Source organism: Aplysia californica, unplaced genomic scaffold (assembly GCF_000002075.1).
Source record: "Aplysia californica isolate F4 #8 unplaced genomic scaffold, AplCal3.0 scaffold00433, whole genome shotgun sequence".
In the NCBI taxonomy this organism is placed as follows: domain Eukaryota; kingdom Metazoa; phylum Mollusca; class Gastropoda; order Aplysiida; family Aplysiidae; genus Aplysia; species Aplysia californica.
The window spans coordinates 455,840-482,480 of record NW_004797703.1 but is presented as its reverse complement, the minus strand read 5'-3'; the positions used below and the strand labels follow the sequence as shown (position 1 = coordinate 482,480).

The 26,641-nt window shown below is 39.4% G+C and overlaps 1 protein-coding gene across 1 annotated transcript; it reads right to left on the bottom strand.

Annotated features, from left to right (window-relative positions):
- Positions 1 to 2,370: 2,370 nt before the first annotated feature.
- Positions 2,371 to 26,641, bottom strand: LOC101852642 (succinate dehydrogenase [ubiquinone] flavoprotein subunit, mitochondrial). Its single transcript, XM_005104734.2, has 17 exons — positions 26,541 to 26,641; positions 19,490 to 19,585; positions 18,453 to 18,614; positions 17,385 to 17,528; positions 16,669 to 16,833; positions 14,971 to 15,119; positions 13,818 to 13,942; positions 13,170 to 13,338; positions 12,052 to 12,131; positions 10,864 to 10,979; positions 9,821 to 10,021; positions 9,180 to 9,272; positions 8,605 to 8,703; positions 8,010 to 8,153; positions 6,026 to 6,139; positions 5,233 to 5,323; positions 2,371 to 3,952 (listed from the first exon to the last, which is right to left on the bottom strand). Exons 1-16 carry the CDS (start codon positions 26,598 to 26,600, stop codon positions 5,237 to 5,239), a joined length of 2,004 nt encoding a protein of 667 aa, XP_005104791.1. The 5' UTR covers positions 26,601 to 26,641; the 3' UTR covers positions 2,371 to 3,952; positions 5,233 to 5,236.

Below are 26,641 nucleotides of genomic sequence, written 5' to 3'. Positions count from 1 at the left end.
CAGTACCATGGTACTTTTTTATACCACCAGAGTTAATGTTTTAGTTTTGTTGTTGGTGTTGTTGTTTCTATTACCCGTTTTAAGGCACTCGCTATACAGTAAGTAGGGTGACAATAACATAATAAAATGCCGAAGATTAGCGAGGTGTTACTAGAAAGCAACTTTTAAATGAAAGGGAGGAGAGACAAGGACGATGGATGTTAGAAAGTTGAAAGGAAAGAAGGATCAAACAGCACCAGAGCACCCGCCAACCATCCACCGTAATATTATGAAACACCTGAAGAGACACATGAAAAGTTTTACGCCACTTGCAACACAAACAGGTCATGTAATGTCCGTGCCGAGGATAAGAGGTGTTACAAGAGAACGGAGAGAATATTATGGTCGCTGTTAAGCACAAGAGGGATATCCCGAAAAATGTTTTGAGAAAATCGAAGGTAAAGTTTTTGCCCCTAGTTCAGTTTCTTTATAAGACAAGGAGAGTTTTCTATACAACCAAACAAATATACACACCAATGAAACCAAACTTCTGTTTTAATTTTAAGTAGGACAATGCCTTCTTTCGGTGTAGCTCAAGATTTCTGGAAACCCTCGAAATCTGGGTTAGCCCGCTTGTCCTTAAAAGCGACCATATACTCATAAAAGAAAGAGGATAAATAAAGACAACAGATGTTCGATAGACAGAAGGAGCAAATCATACCAGACCGCACACAAACCACTCAGTGAGACACGAGATGCCTCAAAGGAATGTAGAACATTCTTAGTTTTAGTTTTAGTAAATGTCTTACGGCACTTGCTACACTAAAAGGTCGTATACCAGTCCCCGTGGTTTTATGCACCCCGCATAATTTAGCAAAATTTGATCATTTTTTGCAGGATTTCTGATTATTTTCCTTTATCACCCTTTGTTAAAATTAACAGAATCGCATAATTTCACATTTTTTGGCTTAGTTTGCATAATCTCAGAATTTTTCTTTGCATAAAACGATGGGGACAGGTATACGGGCAGAAGAACATTTATTTCTTCTCCAGTACTCTGTACCCTGTATCCATCTCGTTTAAGTTTAAGTAGGCCCTATCTACTGGATCATGTTTGTGTGAAGATAACCACATCGACACAATAATATCGTAGTCATTTAGTGCTGGGAAAAAATAAGGAGTACAAAAGAAGACCAGACTGTCTCATGGGTAGAAGCTCTTTTTAAAGTTTTGTTGATTTTTTTTCAACATTTTTTGTTAGTTTTACAGCACTTGAAACACAATATATATATCATTTTTTGGGTAGTAGAGGGTTTTACGGCACTCGCAACTGCATAAGGTCATATGAGCGTCAAGGGGTGGGTGTCAACAGAGAAGTCTTTACAGGGAACCAGACAGACTGCTCACCTCTCTAGCTTCAACAGCACAAGGTCTGCTTCGACTATCAAGGCACCCCAAAAATAGCAATAGCAGGTCACAAGAGAGTAACAAACATACAAAAGAAGTAGAGGAAAATGACAATAGTAAAGATCAGGAAAGAAAAAGCAACAGTTCCCTGTTGTAGATCAGGCAGTTATGAGCGTGACATGAATCAGCACATTTACAATTCTACTGTGCTCGACCGAGAAATTTTTTGGGAATGGCCTTAAGACACTGCAGTCAGTGGCACTGCCCCGAGATATCATTTAAGTGCCGAAGATTTAAGTTTTACAAGAGAACTACAAACAAAAAAGGAGGAAGAGAGGCAAGTATGATAGATATTTGATAGGAAAGAAGGAGCAAACCAGACCAGAGCACCCGCCACCCACCCAAATTAGAAGATCTCTTATCAGTGCTGGTGATAGGAGCGTGCGCACACACTCACAAACACAAACACGTGCGCACACACTTACAAACACAATCACTGAGAACAAGCGAATAGGTGGTTGGAGGTTGCCTCCGATATTTTTTTCTTTTTCTCTTCTCTTCCACTTCCAGTCCTTTCGTCTGGCCTTTCCACAGCACCAAATTGCAGGGTAGCAGTTCAAGTATTGCAACTCCAAGTTTGGGCGAAAATCACTTCTTGACATTCTACTGCCATGGGAAGGTGCACATGCTCAGTAAAAAATCTCGGTGTCATGAACTAATTTTAAAAAAATACTCATCAAATGGAATTCCATGCACTGTTGATGAATATTTATTATAGAGGTAAAAAAAAAAAGTTTTCACCTCTTCTCTTCTGTAAAATTTGAAAAACTCAAGTTAAGACAACTGTGATGCTATCCTGCAATGACTGATCTTGCTACAGTGATGTGCGCTTCTCTTTCTATTATAACTCAAACTACAGGACCAGATAAAAAGAATTATAACAAACATCCAACAAGTACGTCGTCAAGCCACAAGAACAACCAGTTTATCACAGAAAACTTCACGTTTATTTGATAAAAAGTATGTACAAGGATGTCTCTGTGGTCATCCTGATCTACGTACATGCACCTTAATACGAAAAAAAACACCAAAAAAACAACCAACGTGTGACAGATAAATATAGCAACACGTCAATTCAGAACGTTCCTTATACTTATACCCCATGCCGAGTCCAACAGTGTGCCGTGTGACACCGTTGGAACAAAACAAACAATCGAAAGACAAATTTTACATTTTCCACCGTGATAATTTACGCACCACTCATCCATACTGAGAGGACAAAACAGAACACACAAACGCGAAAAAAAAAATTCAATAAAAAAATGACAAGATTCATTTCCAAAAACTACTTTAGAGCAGACCTGGCATGCACTGTGGCTTTGCACCAAGTGCTTCACTTTGGCTTCAATACAGGTAAATAAACTACGTACTAACGTACCTACGTACCCTGCAAACTGTCACTTTACTCTTATATGAAATGAATACCTTGCAAAACTCTTGGCTAAGAAAAAATAAGACAGGTTAAAAAAAAACCCAGGCTAACTTTGGATCCATCTGAGTATCTTCGCTAAACAAAAACCTTCTAATGGACAGATGAATGAGGGGTAGGAGGGGCAAATTTGAGCAAAGCACACAGATTCAACCCGCATATATATTTAAGTAAAACATAATAAAATGGTATTTTTTTAAACAAACCAACAAAACATTGAAGAGCAAGTAAGTATTCGTGAAGGCTAACTAATCACAATGCAATTGGTGCTAGGCAAACTATGCTGGATGTTTATACAATGCAGCCAACTGCAACAGCAATAGATGAATACAGCTCGAGTCATATAACATAACTAACAATATCCTCTAGTCTGGTAAGCCAAAAAAGAGTCCAATCTCTGAGAATTGAGAACACTCTCCACCGACTGAGCAAGCTCAGCGGCACATGTGAGAGTATGTCAGCTCGCAAAGCTGGACATAAACTATAAATGTGACACACTCAACTCTTTGCTCTTCGTTACGAAACAGTTTCCAAGTTCTCGGAAGATAACTACACCTTTCTTTCACCTATACTAGTCCTCTTTAAACCATTAGTATCTGCTAATCTATTTTGTATTCATTTTCACCAGCTTTCTAGGCAAGTACCAATACTCATGAAATCATTACCCTTTCTTTTAAATTTTAATTTGCACAAACTGTCAGTGTGCGTCTTCCAACCTCGCCTATCTTTTATTCAGTCCCACTTGTGATCTTGCGGGAAAAACTATGAAAACATTCTTCGATAAGCATGATATTGGGAGTTCTCTAAAAACATTTAAACTTTCTTCAGGAGTTCTGTCCTATTCCATTCCTCGTGAATCTGTCAGCTTTTCTCTCATTACCTATTATACCGAAGTCGCTGCTTGGACGGCCACAACAACTGTGGTTTTACTAAGGAAACAGCAAACATAATTTGGCCAGGGCTGAGTAGGCAAGTTCTTCTTGACATAAGGTGGGCAGAGGCCATTAGAGATCTCAGTCCCAATGATAAAACAGTTAACTCATCCTGTCTCAGCTGCATACACACAAGGAACCACATCTGAAAATAAAATCCCAAAAAATCATCACAAAGTGGAAATGACTTTAAAAAATTTCCAACTAAGAATGCTTGATAATGGTCATACTTTACTAGGTTCTGATTCGGATAGCACAGAGAGTGAGTCAGAGCAGGCGACACTGGAGTGTCTACCAAATGTCCACAGCCAATAAGTGAAATTTGAAAGTGTGACTACTTTAGGGAAGGGCATTCATTTGGACCAGAATACAACACAACACACATCAATTTGAGTCACTTTGAAATGAAAAATATGACCATGAAACCACTCTAGGAGCAGGGCAGGCTTGCCTGTGTTTTCGAAAAGGGCTAAAGAAAACTCAAAATTGAATGCAGGCGCAACATTAGCTCAATCAATATCATGCTGGGCTTTTGCGTGGATCACCCTTGTGGGGCGTTCTCCAACAAAGTTGACTTTGGGAGGAGTTTCTATAGAAGACTCTCCATCTACTTGACTAGGAGATGGATGAAAAATTCAGAGCTCCTGCCTCTTTTTCAACCTGCATTATACTGTTTTAGAGTTAAGATTGAATGCACAACACAGTACACAAATACTTTCAAAAGCATGAAAATTGTCCCCCTTGTTATTGCTCTTCACCACTATTAAGAGAGAAAAAATTGTTAGGCCTTGTTAAGTCACTCTCCCAAACAAGTTGCAATTCTCACGAAAAAAAATAAATCAACATCACATTTCTCCTTAACAGGACTTAGGTTACCAATTCAAATGATCAAAAAATCATGCACATCCAGTAGTACTACATAAGAATCACTGAATCAAGATAAAAAAAACAACTAAAATCAGGGGGGAAATGACAAGTCACATTATCAGATCAAGTGAAAACCATATTTCAAAAATCTAAACACATAGCTCTTTGATCAGTTTCCTAATGCCCACTCTGCTATAAAGGCTGTCTAACCAAGACAGAGCTCTTTGTTCACTGTCTAAGAGTGTTTTTGAGTCAACTCTATAGATGTATAAAGGCAATCATTTAGAGCTCTCAACTTTGCGCTTTTCATTGCTTTTATTAAAAATGAAAAAAAAATCTTTACCCCAACCTTGACTCCAAGTCACACCCATCTATTTACATCACTTTGCCTCAGAACTTAGTAAAAACAACTTCAGCAGCATTGAAAAATCTTTGCTTCCATACACTTCCACCTTTAGATGGAAACTTATTTCTTAATTTTCTCAGTTAAAAAATTGGACACCTTGGGTCTAACTATCGGGTCCTACACTAACAGAAGAAAAGAAAGCCGACACTGACCTGATTAATAGCTTCTGATGGCCGGGGGGACCTGTGGGCACTCTTGTTCGCTCAAAGTGTTATCAATGACTGGCCTGTAGTCGAGGTTCACCTGAAGAAAGGAACAAAATTAGGTGAAACGGGGGCCAATGGTCGTGGCTGATTCAGTGATGATAACAATAAGATTGAAAACTACCACCACAGCTTGCTAAAATTTACATATAGCTTTTGACTAAAAGATGTGTATTCACTGATTTCACAGGTCAAGTGGGCTAAAGGGTTCCTCATTTCAAATTTTTTTTTTCCTAATTCAAGCATAATCATATCATTTTTCAAACATCACAATTAAAACGATATGGTTTTCAACTTTTTAAAATGACGTTAATGGCATCAGACTGTAACTCTATTAACGATGAGCATTTTCAACCCCAGCCCCCCCCCCCCCCCCCACCCCTTCCCCAAGTCACAACACATAATAAGAACCCTGCACAATCCGAGCGAGTACCTCAATGATTTGTAAACCATTACAGTAATGAATGAAGAAAGAACAAGAAAAATAAGTAGAAAAAAAGATACAACTACAGTGCGGAGGTTGGTTATGTGCTCTGGTACAGTTTGCTCCTTTCCTATCAAACATCTATCAGCTGTATCTCTCGTTCTTTTATCTGGACATTGCTCTCAAGAAATACCTTCATAATCTTCGGCACTTGTATGGCCTACTTCATTTGCAAGTGTTGTTATACTCTAACTATAATAAAAAATTGTTGCGACAAGTCTTTCTACAGAGAAGCAACCTGGCTGTGTAATTACGTACCTTGCCAGATTTTTCATCGACGTAGGAGAGTGTGTGTTTCCTCCAGTGCTGGTCAACGGGCTTCTCGGTCTGTCCCTGTACTGGCTTGCTGTAGTCAAACTCATCCACACGGTCCTGCAACACACACACACACACACAAAATCCTATTAACACACCCACATACACACTTAGGATACAATCTGGTATGAAAGCACACTCAAGAAACTATTGTAACAATCTACATGTACCAAACAGTGAAAAATTTTAAGCTCTAGCTAATCCATGGAACACTGAAATTCCTCAACAAAATAGCCCCTCAAATTAGGCCCACATTTGTGTCATGATGCAAAGGGCACTTGGTGTTACAGCTAGCTGAGTTAAGTCAAAGACAGTGAATAACAAGATGGGCCACTCAGCCAAAAAAGTGTCCGCAGGAAGTATGCTCTTTGCTTCAGATGGCGTTGCAGTCTGTTTTGAAGCTCTCTTTCGTTTTTCTAGAAAAAGAATAGGGGTAGCACCTCCTTGCGTGTGCAGATCGACTGCTGTTCATCAGCAGTTCGGGTACGTTCAGTGCGGAGTTTTAGTTTTTTAAATATTTTAATGACCTCTCGCCTTTCATTCTAAAGTCAAATTAAACGAAGAAAACCATCACCCTTTCCTCCGGAAGAGGTTTTTTGTCAGCGTAACCATTTTAAAAAAGCGTTCTTCCGAAATTTATCCCAAAACTTTCACTTTGATTTTTTAAAATTCAAGTAGGGTAACTCTGTTCGCAAAGAGTGTGCTTTTGTGAAGAGGGTGCCACCAAATTTTGAGGACACATTTTTAATTGGCTCAAAGAGAGAAGTGGCCCATCTTGTTATGTACTATCATTGGTTAAGTGTCAAAAGAGGAGTGCATCAAAGCACAAATGCCATCAGAAGTTTGAGTAATGCAGTACAGGGGGAGCCGCATTCAACGAGGTCAAATTTAGCGAGAATTCTGCTCCAATGAAGCAATCCTTCATCCCCGATTTTTTCCTCTATATCTCTTTGTAAATGTACGTTAGCCCCATCGAGGTTGCAAAAAGACCGAAGTTGCTTTCAACGAGGTCGCGATACCCAAATAAAGTCAATTAGCAGCCCCGAAAGCGAAGAATGTTTCTCCTTTCCCTCCATCTCACGTGAAGCACAAGGTCCATCCTCCATTCCTTACGCATTGAATTGCAAAATTTAGTATGCCCCAAAGCCAAGAGGATGGGCGAGGGTTGGCCTACGGCAGGGATGGGAGTGGGTGGGTGGGAACGCGACGCGGGCTGCGTGAAACTGAGCCTGTTATTAGGCCTAGCCTACTGTGTGGCGCGGGGGCTGGGGGGATGAAGAAAGCATCTTCCTCTGATTTCAGTTGCTCTTTCTATGCGTCATCCTTTTGTGAGTTAGTACAGCAGTACCGTAGAACAGGGCTATAGCGGGACTTCCAGTTTCAGAAGAAAAATGCCAATGTAGGCAAGTTCCCGTTATAGGAATGCAAAGGGGAATTACCGAAAAATCACACTCTCCTCTTCTTTTACTGTCTTTTTGTCTCCCCCTTTATTTTTCTTCTTTTCTTTAGCCTTAGTCACGTTCAACGAGAGGTCGGATCCAACAAGGACAACAAGCCGGTCCTGGCAACCTCGTTGAATGCGACTCCCACAGTATAAGACGCATGTTTATCTATTCTCAACAATCCCGCAATGGTCTCTTCTGTCTTTCTTTCCATTTCAGTGGTCACAATTTCGAGGCTGACGTGGAAACTAGAAGACTTTCTCCGCGATCCCTTTCCCTTTGTATACGGCTCCTTTGAGTTTTCTTCTCAGGCTCTACTGAGGAACTCTTATCATGAAACACTGAGGTGCAGTAGTTCCATAATTCTTAAATTTATACCATTTACAAAAACTGACCAAAAACTTTCCCCAAGACTCTCCTCCCACACTCTCTTTTTGTTTTAACAATCATGTGGATGATGATCCCGACTGAGCCAACAAACTAACCTTGAAGTCCTCTCTGCTGTGAGCCCCTCGGCTCTCTGTGCGTGCCTCGGCACTGACGATGGTCTGCACAGCATTGATCATCAGGTTCTGCAGCTCCAGTGTCTCCACCAGGTCAGTGTTCCAGATCAGGCCTCTGTCCGACACCTGCACGAGGATACAAACATGGTTGTTTTTTTTGTCTTGTTTTCTTTCCCGCAATACACTCCCTTAGAATTCAAAAGTTTTATCTGTTCAGTGTCTAGTTTTGAGCAATCTGACGCAAAGAAATTTTGAGTTCCATAATATTTCAAGCTTTTTCGAAGCTAAACATGTGCTATACGTTAAAACTTCTTACTTCTGAGGTTTGTTTTGTGGGCCTGGGTGGCAGAGTAGTAAGTGAACTCAGTGAACGCAGGTTCACCTATAAAGTAAAAAAATAAACGCCAAGGACGACAAATTTGAGAATACATTAAAGTAAAACAACAGTGATTTAGAGCTACGAAAAAAGAGAGACCGAATGAGATAGAGCAGACAAAGAAGCAGAGAAGTAGGATCCACCTGAGCTTTAGACCGAAGAGAAAGCTTTAAGCCCCAAACAATCCCAACTACCAGTCACCTTGAGATCCTCCATCTGCTTGTAGATGGCGGCCATCTTGTTGCAGCCTTCCTTCATGCTGGGTCCATCTCGGAACACGCCCGCATGTGTCTGCATCACCTAGGAAAACAACAGTAGAATGTCCTATAGATCACATCACGGTTCAAGATAAAATATCTAGAGACAACATTCAAATACATAACTATTGCATGAAACAAACAAAAAAAAGCAAGTTTTTTAATGGAAGAAAATTCCTTCTTTCAATCTATAAGGTATGTTTCCCTAAACCCCAAACCAAAAAGAAAAAACGCTATCAATATGCCCTTCTTAAATACAGATCTATAATCTTAGAGGCACTGGTAAAACGAGTTGTGGGTGACTGCAAATCAACATGATAGCTGCGAACTACACAAAGTACATGTTCCAGTTACAGCAGAGTCCAAAAAAAGTAGCGGACAAAATAACACATTTGAGGACATCCTCCCCTCCCCCATTCCACACACTTGCTGAAAGAAATATGAACTACTCAAGTGATAATAAATAGTCGTTGAATCTTCACAAAATGAACTCGACATTTCAATAGATTCGGAACCAACCTTTTGCATTTGTAGACGTAGCTCCGCTGTGGTCACACTTCCGTCAGCGTAGCGGAGCTTGTCCAGGTTGGCTACAGACTCCTCGCCGGCATTCTAGAGACCAGGCAAAAAAGGGAAGAATTAATAAGTTCTTTCTTCTCGTAAACATGACACAACAATATACAGGGGATGGGAACGGGGGTTTGTGAGGCACAACCGAACATGTTGAACTATATTCAATAAGTTTTGTGTGTGCACCTGTCAAGTAATTATAAAATGTGATTTTACTTTGACTCAAATGCACAATGAGTAAGGTTTAGAAAACGGAAATGCACAGCCTGAATGCTGATTATTATTATTATCATTACTATTATTATCATTACTTTAAAAAAAAAATTATTATTACTGTTATTATTATCATTATTATTATTACTATTATTATAATTATTATTGTTATTATAATTATTATTATCATTATTATCATTACTATTATTGTTATCATTACTTTAAAAAATTATTATTACTGTTATTATCATCATTAATTTTATCATCATCATTATTATTATTACTATTATTATCATTATTATTGTTGTTATTATAATTATTATCATCATCATTGCAAAGCAAGAAGCAGGCCAGGCTCGACGGGCCCTTATACTCACCGGTTTGATGGGTCCGATGGTTTCTCCCGGCTTGTTCTCCTCGATGATGGTGTTGGCGCAGGCTCTGCCAAAGACGACCAGATCGAGCAGAGAGTTGGCCCCCAGCCTGTTGGCGCCGTGCACGCTGGCACAGGCCGCCTCTCCAGCGGCGTACAGGCCCGGCACCACCTGATCCCCGGTCTCCTTGGAGTAGCGCAGGACCTGCAGCACCAGAACAGAAAATACATTAGCTCAACTTCTACAGTTGTAAAATAAAAAAATCATTTTTGCTCTTACATTTTTTAATTATCTCATTGAGACAGCAGTCTCAAGTTCCCTGTTTGAGCCACAGGTTGCAGAATTTAGAGGATTCTATAATATTTTGTTTCTATGGAAGCCCTAACTGAAGGAAGAAGATAAATTTTTTTTTTAAATACCCTCCACAACATGTTAATAAACTTAAACAACAACCAAACCATCCTACCTCCAAACATTATTTCTTGCGTATGGCAGAAAAGATAATTTTAAAATTTTTTGTTAATTTCCAACACCAGAACATACAGACTGAAATTATTATTGAAACTGTGTTTCATAAGCAAAAACTGGAAAAAATGTCTTCAGGCAATAGGTGTAGATACGGCTACATTTTGTTTGCATCTTCATGCCCCCTTTTATTTCCATATCGAAGTCTGAATGCTAGACTCCAACTGACGGCCAATAGCACAATGGTGTTTGTTGGACTCTTGCATCCAGCCACTGATATGGTCAGAATGAATGTAAAGAAATGAAAACACTGCAACTGTCTGTTGGAAAACTGTGGAAGCGGCTGGCAAGATGCATTTGGCAGGGTTTCATTCCATTTACAAATCAGTCTCATAAACAAAACAAAAAAGATTTGTTTTTGCAGAACATCATTCTAAAACACAATTATTTATCCAGAGATGAACTGTGGTAATAGTAATACTGTAAAGAAGAGAAACAAAATGCTCACCCAACTCTGCCAGACACAACCTGCCCCCCCCCGGTTTTCTAACAAAATCCAGAACAAAGCTGTAACTTCATACCTGTCCCTTGTAGTTGGTGGGCACACCACCCATGTTGTAATGGACCGTGGGCAGTACAGGGATTGGCTCACGGGTCACGTCCACTCCGGCGAAGATCATGGCAGTCTCAGAGATTCCTGAGGGCAAACAGAACAATAGGCAACTTAACACTTATGTATCACGACCCCTGTGCTTTCTTGTCATATCTCTATTTTTAATAACAGTGAAAACAGTTCATAACAAAGCTTAAAGGATGTCACATTTTAACAGTTTTAAAAAAAGGAGATACGAGAAGAAAGCGCTGGGGTCGCGGTATCTTAACATACCGAGAGGGTATATTTCTTCACACCATTCATCGTCCATTGAGCGCGTCTCTGACAGGGAGTCCTAATTTGTAACTGTCATGAAGCCCCACATCTCTTTCAGATTAAAAGGAGCGGAATATCTTTCTGTGAATTTCCTTTGAAAATGTTGACAAACAGTGTTTTATATGCTGGATGTACCGCCTCAGACACATGAAGGCATTAACAGCGAAATTTCAGGTTTACGAACCTCAAAGAAAGTAGATGCACATGTCATCACCAAGAGCGAGCAAAAAATATAAGATAAGTACTCAGATATTGTCCATACTCCTTACTTACACCTCCAGGGTCAGCAACTTACCATATTCAAATACTTAAACCACTGATGTATGGCATTTTTATATGAATACACAAGAAAGGAAAGAAAAATTAACAGAAAGACTTTGAAAACCAACAAGGAATGAGTAAAAAATAAAAAAACAATACGAGTACTAAAACCCTATCTCTGTGGTGTAACGTACATATGTGATCCCTTGAATAAAATATGAGTTTCAATTCCCATCAAGGAGGATATTGTTTTAATTATCTCAATCTTTCGCTTGCCATGTAGCCAACATATCCCCAACTGGTTTTTGTGGTCTAGACAGGTGTGGTCAAAGTAATCAGACTCCCAATGATCAAAATTGCGTAGTTTTTGCTTGTTTGTTTGATTGAGTAAAGAGAAGTACATCGATACTATAAAGCTCATTTAGTGCTGGGGAAAAGTAAGACAGACAAGCAGACAGAAATAATAGAGGGAAAGAAAAAAAAAGGAGCCACCATCACCGATACCCTCCAACCACCCGTTCAATCAGGTTGATGGGGGCCTAAAAGTTAAGAAACACATCGACCTAATTAGACTGCTGACCTGGAAGTCTTGAGTGCAGCACCTCAGGGTCTAGATGATGCAGCTGCAGAAACACGTGATCCTTGTCCTTACCCACACCACTGGGGAGGGGGGGAAACACAAAGACACAAAACATTTTATTATATTAATGGGAATAAACAGACAGGGATGAACTTCAGTTGGATCTGTCAAAGACTACTACCTATTGTTGAGGAGAAAGCAGTCCTCTGGCAAGTGGATTTCTTGGGGCAGTGTTTCTTTTTTTTTTTAAAGGGGGTTGTAACAAGAAAGACGAACAAAACAAACAAATAAAAAAAAAAAATTTTTAAAAGAGGGGGAGAAAAGGACGATCGATGTTTGATAGGAAAGAAGGAGCAAACCAAACCATAGCACTTGCCAATTACCCACTTGGATAGTGTCAGTTACACACTACTAGAGTATCACCAGAACACAATTGACCCAGAACGTCCATTACAGAGCCTGCTTTATGATTGTTATAAGAAACTATTCAGCACCCACTTTTCCATCACCGAACTACTGGACACAAATCTCCTTCCTGTACAACCTGAACATCACCTTACATTGCTATAGGGAAAAACTTAAAAGGAGAAGTCAAACCTGTCCAAGACAACTTTGAAAAATTATCATTTCAATTTGAAAAAATTGCAAGGGGAAGGGTCGTGGTCATTTGTACATGCCATTTCTTTGACAGGTCGCTGTTTGAGCAGGTTCAACCTTTTATAACAAGACATACCGGCAGAAGGGCATTAGCTGGATTAACAACAAGACAATACTTTGGGAGCAATGTCAAAACATATATTAAACATTTACTAGCTGTCCCTATGAACAAAAACGCAACCACACCTCTGCACATCAAGCATGTGTCTCAGAGTAACTCTAGCATTTGACCAAAGGGAGTTCAGGAGCACAGGTCCTGTAGGCTCGGGGGACTTTCTGAGTAAATGTAACGCCAGGGACAAACAATTTTCAAAAACAAAAAAATCCAGCCGTTGTTTGCCCTTTGCCCAGTTATTACTGTTACATGTGGGCCAATCTATCTCCCATGAATACTCCAGCGTTCAATTTTTCTTACAAAAACACATGATAGTAGTGACATAGTTTTCGATCCATCATCTTACCGTCCCTCTCTTATCTCAATGGTGCTGGCACGGGACACGACATCACGAGAGGCCAGATCCTTAGCATTTGGCGCATATCTCTCCATGTAACGCTCTCCCTCAGAGTTCACCAGGTAGCCTCCCTCTCCTCGGGAGCCTTCTGTGATCAGACAGCCGGCGCCGTAGATACCTGCAGATTCCATTCAAGTTTTTTCAATTTCAATGCAGTCTGTTTTAGGCAAAAGGCAAAAAAGCATAGTTATAGTTTACTAAAATCATCACTTAAAAAAAACCCAACCCAGACAAAAAGGCAGACACACTTAAACACACTGAAGCATACATTCACTATGTATGTTTCACTTAAACACAACAAGAGTTAGACCGTAGCAGTTTCATTACGAATCAAAATCACTCAGAACATCATTAAATCACACAAGTACCGTCAACAACTTTGCAATATTGTCAAAGTTCATCAGCAAAGCACACACAGAAATGCCAGTGAGCTAGCTAGTTCTGACTCACGAAGCCTGCTAGGTGACTTCAGAGCAGAATGGATCTTTCTGTCAGAAAATAGACAACTTATATCAGGTAACCACTAACACTTAAAGTAAACAATCCCATTATGGCATGAAACAGAAACTGGTCCTCACTAAAAAAAAATTGTCTAACCTGTGGGATGAAACTGCACAAATTCCATGTCTTCATTGGCTAGCCCGGCACGGTTGACCATGGCGGTTCCGTCTCCTGTGCAGGTGTGGGCAGAAGTGCAAGAGAAGTAGGTACGTCCGTAGCCACTGAAAATATAGCACAATGAGCAAAGTTCACAATCATAATCAGGAGAAAAGTCTTTGAACACAGAGATTAGAATGTAGCAGAAAAAAACAACTAAAAGGGACCCATTTTTGTTTTGTTTTTAAATGCACAAAGACACAACAATGTTTATTAACTGCCACTTAAAAAGCAAAACTTTCTGATAGAAAAGCAAAACACACCACAGGTGTTTTGCCAACACCTGCCATATACATGCAAAATTATACTTAAGATTCAAAACGCAACGCATTTTAATTTTCATTATGCTTATGAAGAGATGTCAAACTGCCATAATTCTAGAAAATGCCTGGTAGCAACATCAATATTCTAGCGCCACATTTAGTTAACAACAACCCCCCCCCCAAGCATTCTTGAAAACACTCATTGAGTCAGCCCTCTTCCATTCATTCACGTGTTCGTCAGCCCCTTACACCTTCTTCCGTGCCCCATAACACTGACATACCTAGCAGGCTTGACGCTACTCTTACAGTACCCTGACCCATCCCCTCTTCTTCCTTTCTCCATATCATACAGGAACACAACCAGCTGCTGTAATAGTCTTCTGGAGATGAGAAAGTTCACCCGACCACACCGCTAACCTTGTCACTCTAGCATATCATATTATGTGAAGTGCGCTGATAAAATGAGTTGCTTCTCGAAATCCAAGAATAAAGATATCGACACAAAATCGACACTAGGGTCAGATTTATAGATTTTCAATTGAAACCATTTTTTTAAAGTCTACCATACCTTTTATTATTCCATACTTGTAAATTGTACAAACACCACATACGAAGTCGATGTACCAATTTCCATAAGGCTAAATTCAGAGAAAAACTAATTTTGTCAGCACACCACAAATATATGCAGTAGCAAAAAAAAAGGCATTTATTCAGCTGATCCAAAGTACTTCATCACCACCATTCTCCTTTTCCCTCTAGTATTGGTAAATCTTAGGAGTGACTGCATTCTTGTAGACAGTCAAGTTTCCAGGACAACAACTGCCACATACCCTGTAGCGATGATGGTGTTCTTGCAGTGAAAGCGGTGAATGGATCCATCCTCCAGACAGAGGGCAGTCACTCCACGACACTCACCGTCCTGCATGATCAGGTCCAAGGCGAAGTATTCGATGAAATAGTTGGTGTCATATTTCAGTGACTGAAAACACAGAGAAAACAAAATTTCAAAATTTTTTTATTGGTTTATAAGTCATGTTCACATCACTCTCCAATAAATAAAGTGAGTCTTAACCCCTTCAATGCCGCATGTAAATAGGCCTCATGTTCCGGGGGAACTCCCATGAACCAATGCTGCTCAAGAGTGACCCCACTTTACTTCCCATAACTTTTTTTATTTATGAATATTTCCTCATGAATTTCTGCATGTACATTTTACATTAAATTGAACCACACATCGAACATGGTGCCAAAAAACAACACCACCAAACAACATAAACAACACACATTTGAGAAATGATAAACTGAGACCAAAAAAGGGGAATACATTTCGTGTAAGTGTTTGCAAGAAAAGAAGAAGTGACAAGAGGCTTTTCCTACTTTATACAATGCTTGTACAATCCATATACATACATGTAAGCCCATCTGTGTTTACAGCCAGTAAATCAAGGGTGGTAGATGTGTTAGATCTAGATCTAATCTTCTCTTTGAGCTAAAATCTTAATCTGACACTTTCAAATGGGGGAAAAATGGAGGTAAACATATAAGGAAGGTACCCCAATAATAATTTCACGATTTTAGCAGTAACTTCCCTTATAATTGGTATCAAAACAACTAGTCAGTCCCGTAAATTCTATGGGCCATAGACACAGCACTACATGGTTCAGGCCCATAAATTATTTGAGAACAGCAGCGAAGAGGTGAAAAAAAAGTCTTAATGATCAAGACACAACTGTTCATAACCAATTTAAGGACATTTTTTTAACTATTTAGCATCGACCTACATTAGAAAAATCAACTTTTGACTAACAAGACTTTTATTATAATTCAGGAGTGTCAATCTCAGACATGTTTGTCTTACGAACTATTATTTGTCTTACATAATGTTATGGCCATCACTTTATGACATTGAAAAAAAAACAACGTTTCAATACTTTACCTTTGTTGGAAGTGTCACTTAGATTAGCATCATATTGAGAACTTATCTCATTGCATTTGAAAAGACATCTTCACATTACGGCAATCCCCGAATAACAGCTCATTATAAGCTGTAAATATTCTACTCCATGAGCATTTGAGAACTCATTGCATAAAGAGCATTTATAAACTCACCCTACCATGGCAAACTTGATTGTTTAACATTAAAACACATTTTCATGTAGCGTTAACAACTTGGTTGTCTCTCTACAACGAAAAAAACCCAATTAATTTATAATACACAGTTTTAAAACAATGCCAAAAATTGAAGAGAATATTATCAGTGACAGACAAGAATCAAGCAGCGAAATTTTAAGAAAAAGAAATACAGCCCCTCTAGGCCGAAAACTAGACGTGTGACACTCTCTGATATCTGATATATCAGTCCAATTTTGCAATTGCAATAGCAGTCTTTCTTCTTAACTCCACAAGAATTTTAAGAGTATCAAAAGAAAGTGTTTCAGAATTTGTAAAAACCCTTCCCACATCAATAATAACATCATCCTACATGCGCACCCAAAGTCAATGATAAAGAATGTAACATCAGCGCTCACCCGTCCGTACAAAGTGTGCAGCAGACTGTGACCTGTGCGGTCAGCCACAGCACAGCATCTGTGGGCCTGACCTCCTTTGCCGAATTTCAGACTCTGGCCTCCGAAGGCACGCTGGTAAATCTTCCCGTTCTCCAGCCGACTGAAGGGCATTCCATAGTTCTCCAGCTAAAAGGATTAAGCAACATTAATGTATATACAAAGTTCATAGGTGGATTACATGAAATCAATTTTAGTTTAGTTTTAGTAGAGGTTTTACGGCGCTCGCAAGTGCATAAGGGAAACCAATTTCATTTTAATCATCACAGGTTCACTTGGGAGTATCTTACCAGAGGCAAAGTCTCAATAAGGTAGGAACATTGTAACTTTACTGATAAAACTGAACAATGCCTGAAAGACATTGACACCGGAATTAAGTAAAAATAAAAATAATAAACACATATAGGGGCATAAAACTATGCAATGTATTATTTTCCAATGTACTACAACTCCGAAACAGCATGAAACATCCAGAAAGCACTTATAATCCTTAACAAAAATTGAGAACAGGGACAGACAAGACATAAGTACTATCATAAATAAAAACACATCCCTACACAGCGAGGCAGTGACACACCAGTGGAACAACTCCAGCTTAGAGGGGAGTTGCAGCTCCTGCTGGCAGGACAGCAAACTATCAATGTTCCCCTGCTCTTACAGGGCCAGAACGCAACCCTTACCTCAATTACGGCTTTAGGTGCCTCCTCGCACATGTAGTGGATGGCATCCTGGTCTCCCAACCAATCAGAACCCTTGACTGTGTCGTAAAAGTGGTACTGCCAATGGTCCTCTTCCATGTGACCCAATGCAGCATTGATGCCACCCTGAAAAAAAAAAAGAAATATGAATTTCTCTTTCTTTACATCATTCTTTACATCATTCATGACCAGTTTATTCAGCTTGACATAATAATTTCTCCAAGTCCTGAGCACTCCCTCAGCACACTGCATTTGCACTACAAACTCCACACACAAATACTGTACTTATCTATCTTACACATACCAAGAAACTTAATTACCACCAAGAACACTGTATGCCACTAAACTCTATGCTCTTCTGTATACTGGACACAGGGAGGTCAAGCAAACATAAGACCTAAACTTTAAATCATTTACCCTAGCCTGTTTGTACGTTAAAAGCAACAAAAATTGCCCAAAAAGTAAAACACAACAAATTCGTACTCCTCAAGTTTTCTATATTTATACTAATTGACCCAATGACAACTTATATTATTCTCCTACTGGCTACACAAGGATACCCCCCCCCCCCCCTCCCAAAATACAAAAAAAAACTAACAAGAAAACACGCCCAAACAAATATCGAAACAACACTAATAGATTAAATCAGTATGTTAACTTTTAGTGATTACATCTACTACACATAATTAATTCTTCTGGAACAACATCTGAGAGCAAAGACAAAGTCATGAGATCGGTTCTTCCAATACCCTTCAGTTATGTTTAACAAGTTTATTTTGCCCTATTTTCAACAGACCATCAGTTGCAAAAGAGCCCTGATAGTAAACAGGCCCAATGCATTTTTTAATAAGCAGCTTATGTATATATAGCTGCAACGCTGGGGGGGGGGGAGGAAATGACATATAATAAAATGAATTGGCTCACCCACCAAGGAAGTTTCTATGAAGTCTAATCTCAAAAGGGATACAAAACTTTTTACATTAACAAAGATAACATCCGTAACTTTACTTTTCATTTTAAAAATGTCTTCAAATCACAAAAGAGTTTTACCTGTGCAGCAACAGTGTGCGATCGGGTCGGGAAGAGCTTGGTTATACATGCAGTCTTGAAGCCCTCGTTAGCCAGACCAAAGGCCGCCCTGAGCCCAGCGCCACCGGCACCCACCACCACGGCATCGTACTGGTGGTCTACCACTGGGTAGTCTCTTGAGATCTGGCAGGGAAGACAGAACAAACAGTCTATATAAACACATTCTCTAATTAATAATAATAATAATAATGAAGATCATTTCCATAGCGCCCACTCCCGTGTAAACACAGCTCTAGGCGCTTTACATAAATGCATGTTAAGAAAAATATTCATGCACGCGACACACACACACACACACTCACACACACACACTCATATACACACAAACATACACACACATATACACATACACACACACAAACACACGCATACACTCACTAACACATAACGCGCACACATGTGCACACACATGTATGCCAAACACACACACACACACACACACTCACACACACACACACACACACACACACACACACACACACACGTACACACACACATCTACTTGCTTATCACACGCACATGATTACACATCGTCACGAAATGAGAATAAAATTCATGGTTGCTAGTGTGCAGAGGCAGGTAAAATTCAATGAGTCAGTCCAGTAGTGATAAAACTACTTATGTAACTGATGAGAATAATAGAAACACAAGAAAGTATAGACCATGTGAACTAGTAACCTACTCTTAGAATGGAGCAAAAGTTTAAAAAGCTCAGGAGCGCCTTGTGTCATAAAAATTAACTACTACGATGAGATCCATCTCCGTTTTTCTCAACACTTGTATATGAAACAACTTTGTATCTCTTCAGGTAACCACAAATTTGTTTCAAATATGGTACAAACCAAAGCCTTTGACCTTTATTTAATTCACATCTGAAAATTTCAAGGAAGAGTTCCAAATTTTAATCACATTTCTACAAGTAATTAATATTCCTCCATCACTAGTTTCTATTACTGTAACTTGTGACTGTTCTTTTAACACTATAATATAATACTCACATCAGCTGAAGTTGATGATTTGGCATCAGTGTTTCTTCCATGTACGCGAAAATGGAAATCCCGAGAAGAAGCAAGGGGCTTTCCAATGCTGCTAAACTGAAATAAAAGAACAGAAAATAGTTACAATAAAAACGGAGGCCTTAAAACTGACACGAGACCAAGAATCTAGCTGCAATTCAACAAAAAAGTGAAGTCAAAATAACTTGTTGCGTCAGATAACATCGATGTAATATAAAAATTCAGCATGCATTAGAAATGTCATTTTGCCATCCATTGTGTATTTCCCATCGTGTACTTCTGAGAATACCATTATTTTCTTTTTGACGGAACACAACGGCTGATAGTACACACAAGGAAAAATTCATAGACATGCTACCTTGCAGGTTTCAGGAACATGGCCTGACAAAAAGGACATCAAAGTCAAGGTAAATCATTAGTAAATGGGAGGAAAAAAGAAGTGGGAATGGGAAAAAAATGTTTCAAAATTCAAGCAAACGGTCTGAAATATGTTCATTACATTATGTTTTTTTGTCTCCCATGAACTGTTGTCTGAGCCAGAGTGAACGAACGTTATGAATGAGCTCCTTTTACATAGAACAAATCTATAGAACAAGAGGAAAGTACACAGAAAAGGCAGAAAGACGATTATTGGATGTGAAAAAGCAGAAGATTACTTTATTTTCAATTATAGGATATTTTCCTAGCTGAAAATCAATTCAGACATTAAAAAGAATATATATATAAAAGTCTGAATTTGACATTAATAGGAGTATTATATAAGGATATTTTGTTTACTTTTTCCACTATCATGCTCCGGTATTCACTTTTCTTGTCAATTTTCTATCTATTTTACACTAATTTCGACTTTACATATTATCCATCGCAAATTACAGGGGTCAGCTTAACAGTAATTCTCTGCAAAGCCCGCCTTGGTTGCTGTTAGGCCGATGGTGATGACCAAATGTTGAAGTTAAAGCGTGGGGAGGGTAAAGCGTTGATGTCACCTACTTTTTTTTTTCTTGACAAGATTGGCATTTATTATTGCTAATACTCAAGTGACAGAACAAAACTGATGCCATTTTTAGTTTTTCAGCTACCTCGACTTACCATTAATTATAAATCAAGGTTTAAACTCCATGGCGCAGAAAAAAAGTAGAAGTTTGTTGCTCAGCATAATAAATAGCAGTCATGTCATGCTGTGCATTTCCATTTTCAAAAAAAAAAAAAAAAGCTCAATGAGCATTGCATATAAGGATATCGGATTTTTCAATGAAAAACTACTGGACAGGTGTGTATGTTAAACACAAAAATATGTTTATTTAAATGTATTATGTATAAAAATTTCTATTAGAAAATTAGTCACACAGTGAGCCTGGTGATGCATGTACTAAAAAATGTAAAATACAATTAAAACTCACTTTACAGTCACAATAAAACTGAAACTTGAATGGCTACAGGCAGAATAAAACCTGTGTACTCTATAGATAGAATAACATTTGCATTCTCTCTCTCTGTTTCTCTCATTCTCACTCAAAGTTGAAAAAAATGCTCTCATTCTAAACATTGAAAAATAGTAACCCCCCATCAGCACCACCACCCCGTACACATATACACGTGTACGGGTCTTAGTCACAGGCATGTGGTGATGTCGTCATGTCAGTGAGTAAGAACATAGGCAGTGAGTGTTCCAGCATTGGCAGTAACGTTATGCACAGTGGCCAAGACTTTTACCCCTCAAATTGTTGAAAGAAGGAGACTCTCTGTGAAAAGATGTGAACTAAGCTCCTGTTCTCTGCACAGTGCACTTTTTTCCCCAGTTTGTTGAGGTGATATAAATTAATAAAAAACAAGAAGAGGAATGCATATACACACTGAACACTGAGATTATAGATTCCAGTGTCGGTAATGGATCACACCATTTGGGTCTTTAAAAAAATATTTTCATCAGACAATTTAGAGCACAAAACGGAGGCTGATGTTTAAAGTTGATGTCTAAGTAAAGAGGGTTTTACAGAGCTTTGAAAAATTATGTCACACAAGTTTAGGTTGCAGTTATGTTGCTCTTATAATGATAACCTGGGTTGCTACTAAGGGAGCACCATTGTAGTACATTTTGAAACATTTTCTTGATGTTTTTGTGCCATGCGGTATTGGATCAGGTTTCTGTTTTTTAACCTGAACCCAAAAAAATCTGGATGGTTTCAGGGGCAAGGCTACCCTGTATTTCCCTAGGCTATTTGATGCTTTGCAATTAGATTTGAGATTTTCTTGAAATTAAAAAAAAAAAATATATATTTATTTGTGACGGTTTTAGAGGCCATATCACGACACAATGGAATCAGACACTCGTCAGTTTTTTGGGCTTATGGAGTGATCACCATCATCTTAGCTTAATCATTTCTCTTGCTTTTGACGACAAGAAACCCAAAGACCTTGGATAGAAGTCAACTTATATTTTCTCTTATTAAAGAAAGAATGGATCGCCTGGTAGCAGAGACAAAATTACCTGCAGTTTTCTTCCATTTAATTTTTTTTTACAAGCGCCCGATTTCACCACGATGCCTCACGTGTGTTCTGTTCTACAGCCGAAAATTTACATTGTGTTCAACTAAAACTAGGCTAGGCTACTGGTCTTTTTCTCAATTTCATCATCATAACCACAGTAGATCTAGACATCTAGATACAGATTTCTAGTCTAGTCTTTAGAAAACGAGACACTTGGACTCGGACTCGACAACACTAGATTCAAGATTTGAATTCTTTTCAAATAACGGAGTGTCTACGAACACGGTAACCGGGCACGTAGTAGTGTCAGTATCTATGTACATGGTAACTGGGTGCTTAGTTTCGGGGGCCCCTTGAGCTAGGTGCACGGTAAATGCTTCGCTCCCTTCATGACTTTGACTTCTCTTTCGTTTTTGTTACCCAGAATTCTCCAAAGATGGCCTGATTACTGAACAATTATGACATTGGCCTAAAAATAATCTATTCGTTGTTTTTCTATTGCTTTAAAAGAAAGCTTTTTCTGAGTTCTGGTTACTAGGGCCAGTCATCAAGACCTGTCAGTGAAACTTTCAAACACACTTTTTCGCATCACGTGACATGACCTCCTACATGTGAGTAGCATGCATGTCAGGGACCGTCGGTTGTCGAGGTCAACAAAGTACATTCATACTGGTCGCATTGGTCGAGGTACTTTTCGGGATTCAACCAGCGTGGGACGACCGAGGGGAGGGGGTGGGGGTATTTTTTTTACACTTGGGCTTAAAGTGCTTGCTGAGATAATATGTACTAATTGAGGATAAAGAAGAAAAAAAATAATAAAGGCACAACTTTGGCTGGGTTTTTTTTTTTTTTTTTTTTTTTTTTTTTTTTTGGGGGGGGGGGGGGGGGTGTTGCCTAGAGTGTGTTGCATTATTTGGGGTCACATTTGTCTATGAGGAAACTAGACGAGTATTTTCCATAATTTGGGTTCAAAGTTTTACGTGAATCTGGATACAAATAAATGCAAAAGGAAAGCGGGGAAAAAATGAAAGAAGTCAAGGTCATGAAGGGGGCGAAACATTTACCATGCACCTAGCACAAGGGGCCCCCGAAACTAAGCACCCGGTTAGCCTACCATGTACATAGATACTGAAACTACTGTGCCCGGTTACCGTGTACGTAGACACTTCGATCACATAAAAATCTAGAATCTAGATCTAATCTAGAACTAGATCTGTCTTCATCTAGACTCTAATTCTAGGCCTATCTAGCCTATATCTAGATTGGCTGCCATTAATCCCACCCGGGGTGGGAATAAGATTTTCTCTTTTTCCCACCCCCCTAAAGGGATTTACAATTATTTTACTCCATTTTTTTACTAAGGCGAGTGTTTTCTTGTGTGCATCATGATTTAGTTTTTAAACTTTCATTCATTCATATTTTTGGCCTTTTTCTTTGCAGAGACTGATTTGATGACATGACAGAAAGCATTCAAAAGCTAGAAGTGACGTATTTTTCCCCTTAGAATTAGCACTCTCATTTGAATATAATGCTCAATGTTTCCAGCATAAAACTGTAGAGGTGTACTACATCTAGATTTAGATACTTTTCTAAAGTTTAGCCTAGACCTGTCAGTGTTTGTGTCTAATTGAGTAATTCTCATTCTCACCCCAGGTTTAGAGGTCGGCCTTCAGCTTGTTACATTGTATCACATCAATAAAACATCTAGAATCTAGATCTAGATCTAGATCTAGATAGAAGACAGATGAGAAGTTACCTGACACCGGGCGGGTGCAAAAATTTTATAACCAAAAAAATTACGAAGTGACTATTTCTCCGAACGTTAGGAGAAAAAGTGCCGATCTTTATTTCTTCTAACGGTTTCCGGCTTCCGGTCTCATGATTTTTTGACTATTTATTGCGAGAGTTCGGCGCCAACGACGACACCGACCACCCTGGCCTGGTCCACAGCTCACGAACGAAAGGAATGCAGCTCAGGCAGTGTTTTGCCTATATTATTGTCCATGGTTCACAGGGTGCAAGGGAATGGGTGAGATTTTCTTTGTGTGTGCCTGGAGGGAGGGGGTGGGGTATGAAAGTCATGCGGACGGGGATGAGCCGCGGGAGAGAACACAGGAATTGAATGAATGAGTGAAACTGAAAGAGACAAACGACTCATGAGCCCTGGGGTGAATGGATCCTGTGTTTCTATTTTTGTATACTTTGAACTGTTACAGAATAAAGGCTGAAATAAAGCCAGAAAAACAAACACACACACACACTCCTCACTCTCCACTTACTACCACACACAGACACACTCACACATGCACATACATACACACACACACACAGGAGCAAATTTTTGGGTCTATAGATACCTATTTCAATTTTCAAGAGCTAGTCTAGAGATTTTTAGATGAGAGTGTAAAAACTTGAAAAAGAAAGGTTTCACAACAGAAAGAAATCAAAATTAGAACAGCCCATAAACAACAACAAACATTAACTAACAAATAAAGGGCGTGTGTCCACCTGTCCGAAGAAGATTGGCTGTTTTAACCCTAAATGTGCGTAATCAAAAAAAAAAAAGTACAGGATATTACACATGTAAATTATGGAATCACACACATTAAGGGGCTTCCCAGTGTCAGTAAATTAGTCGCAGCAGTGACAAACGCAGATGCCAGTTCAATGTGTCGTTATCAATAACCCTCCGTAGATCTAGATCTAGATCTAGACAGCACACGAGTGAAAACAACACATTACGTTTAAGAGCAGCACCCTTCATAGGCAACACGTCATATCTGTAGCGAAAAACTATTTGGAATTGTAGCATTTTTTTATTTATATAAATATTTACTGCGGACATTTTTTTGACCAATTGAACCATATTGTATACGAACAATCTTTGGTAGGCCTCTATACTTAATTATAGATCTATATAATATCCTAAATTTGCGGGAAAGGAAGAGATTTCACAGTGTTCGGAGAAATAGTGCCCAGCTTTATTTTCCCGAACGTTCGGAGAAATAGTGCCTAGCTTTATTTTCCAGAACCTTCGGAAAAATTGTGCCCAGCTTTATTTTCCCGAACGTTCGGTTAAATAGTGCCGGCCAAAAAATTATTCCCACCTCGGGTGGGAATGGAATGGGAATGGAATACAGTCGAACCTGTGTAAGACGGAATTGCAAGGGAGCCAGAAAAAAATTCCGTCTTAGACAGGGGAATTAAGGGGGAGGTGGAAGTTGAGGGGGGGGGGGGGTGGTCAAAAGCTCAGCTGGTGGGATCAAGGATTGCTTGTCCGATCGGCAAGCAGTGGTCAAAACTTCACACCTGTCAGCTGCTATCCTCTCTGATAATGACATGCGTCAGTCTCCAGTTACCACACAAGAAGTGCTTGCATTTCATAGGACCACTGCTTGACCTATTAAAACAGGAACGTTTGAACATTTCCTTTGCTTCCACCCTTAGCCCCACCCACCACCAATGCCACCCCTCACTGCCATCATGTAACAACGATTCGAGGAACTTTTTTCTCAGCTGGCACTGGTCAATCTTATTTCACACCTCTGGTTTCTGGCTACCCAAGAAAGTTTCCGTAGTGGCTCGCAACTCGAGCACTCTCACGGGCAGTCGTGAGATATCACACCCACACTGCACTGACAATCTGCATCGCTCAGGGCGCACACGATGGGGTAACATCTACCCCCAAATTGCACCCCTACTCCCCTTCCTCGCCCAGCAGCATGGCCATAGCGTTAAGTTTAGAGCCGTCGGAACCAAACTTGAGAGTTTTGTTTCAAATCAGGGTTGAGCGGACAAAGCATTTTCCATCTTAGACAGGTGAAACCCTCAGAAGGGAGCGAATTTTTCTTTCTGTTTCCGCGTTGGACAGGTTTCCGTTTTATACAGGTAATTAAAGAGGAATATATCAAGGGGGGAGCAGGGAGTTTCCGTTAAGACAGGTTTCCGTTTTACACAGGTTTCCGTTAAGCGGCAGGTTCGACTGTACTCACCTCCAGATTCTTGATTAGTAATGAAACAACTCTGAAAATTTAACAAAATTAATTCGGACTAACAGATTGCTGATGCCATTAACCAGCAGTCTGCTTTAAGTAGAGGTCTAGATCTAGATCTAGATTAGGTCTATTAAAAAATTCAATAAAAAAGAAAGAAAAAAACAAGGTCATGACTGGACATTGCAGGGGGAATGTACCAAATAACAGATGAAAAGATTTGCAGGATCAACATCAGCCGTCACATTATTGTCAGAAAACAGTCACACAGTGCATGGAAAAAATCAATCAGAAGAAGAAAAACAATAGAGAGCCGAGACAAACGTTGGAAACACAAACCTTGCAAAGGTTAGAGGACACAGAAGAGCCCTACTGGCAGAACAATAGAAGGCAAAACAACTTGTCAAACTGACCTTACGTAAAGACGATACAAACCTACGCATTGGGTTTACGAGTCCCTGTTCAGTTTTCAAAGAACACAGGAAACCCTGCAATATCAGTCAACATTTTGATGACTAAGAAAAATAATAATTTTGCAGTTTCTATTTACTTACAAGATTGCTGGCAGCTGCTCGCTGAGCAACTTTAGCGGAGAGACTTGCCATTGACGCCATGTTTCGCTAAACAGAAACAGGAAGTTTTGATCGGCGCAAGC

Coding starts and splice junctions, on each gene's coding strand:
- LOC101852642 (XM_005104734.2), bottom strand. CDS start 26,600: ATGGCGTCAATGGCAAGTCTCTCCGCTAAAGTTGCTCAGCGAGCAGCT. Junction 6,140..8,009: donor ACAGCAGAGAGGACTTCAAG/GTTAGTTTGTTG, acceptor TGTGTGTTGCAG/GACCGTGTGGATGAGTTTGA. Junction 5,324..6,025: donor TCGATGAAAAATCTGGCAAG/GTACGTAATTAC, acceptor TCCTTTCTTCAG/GTGAACCTCGACTACAGGCC.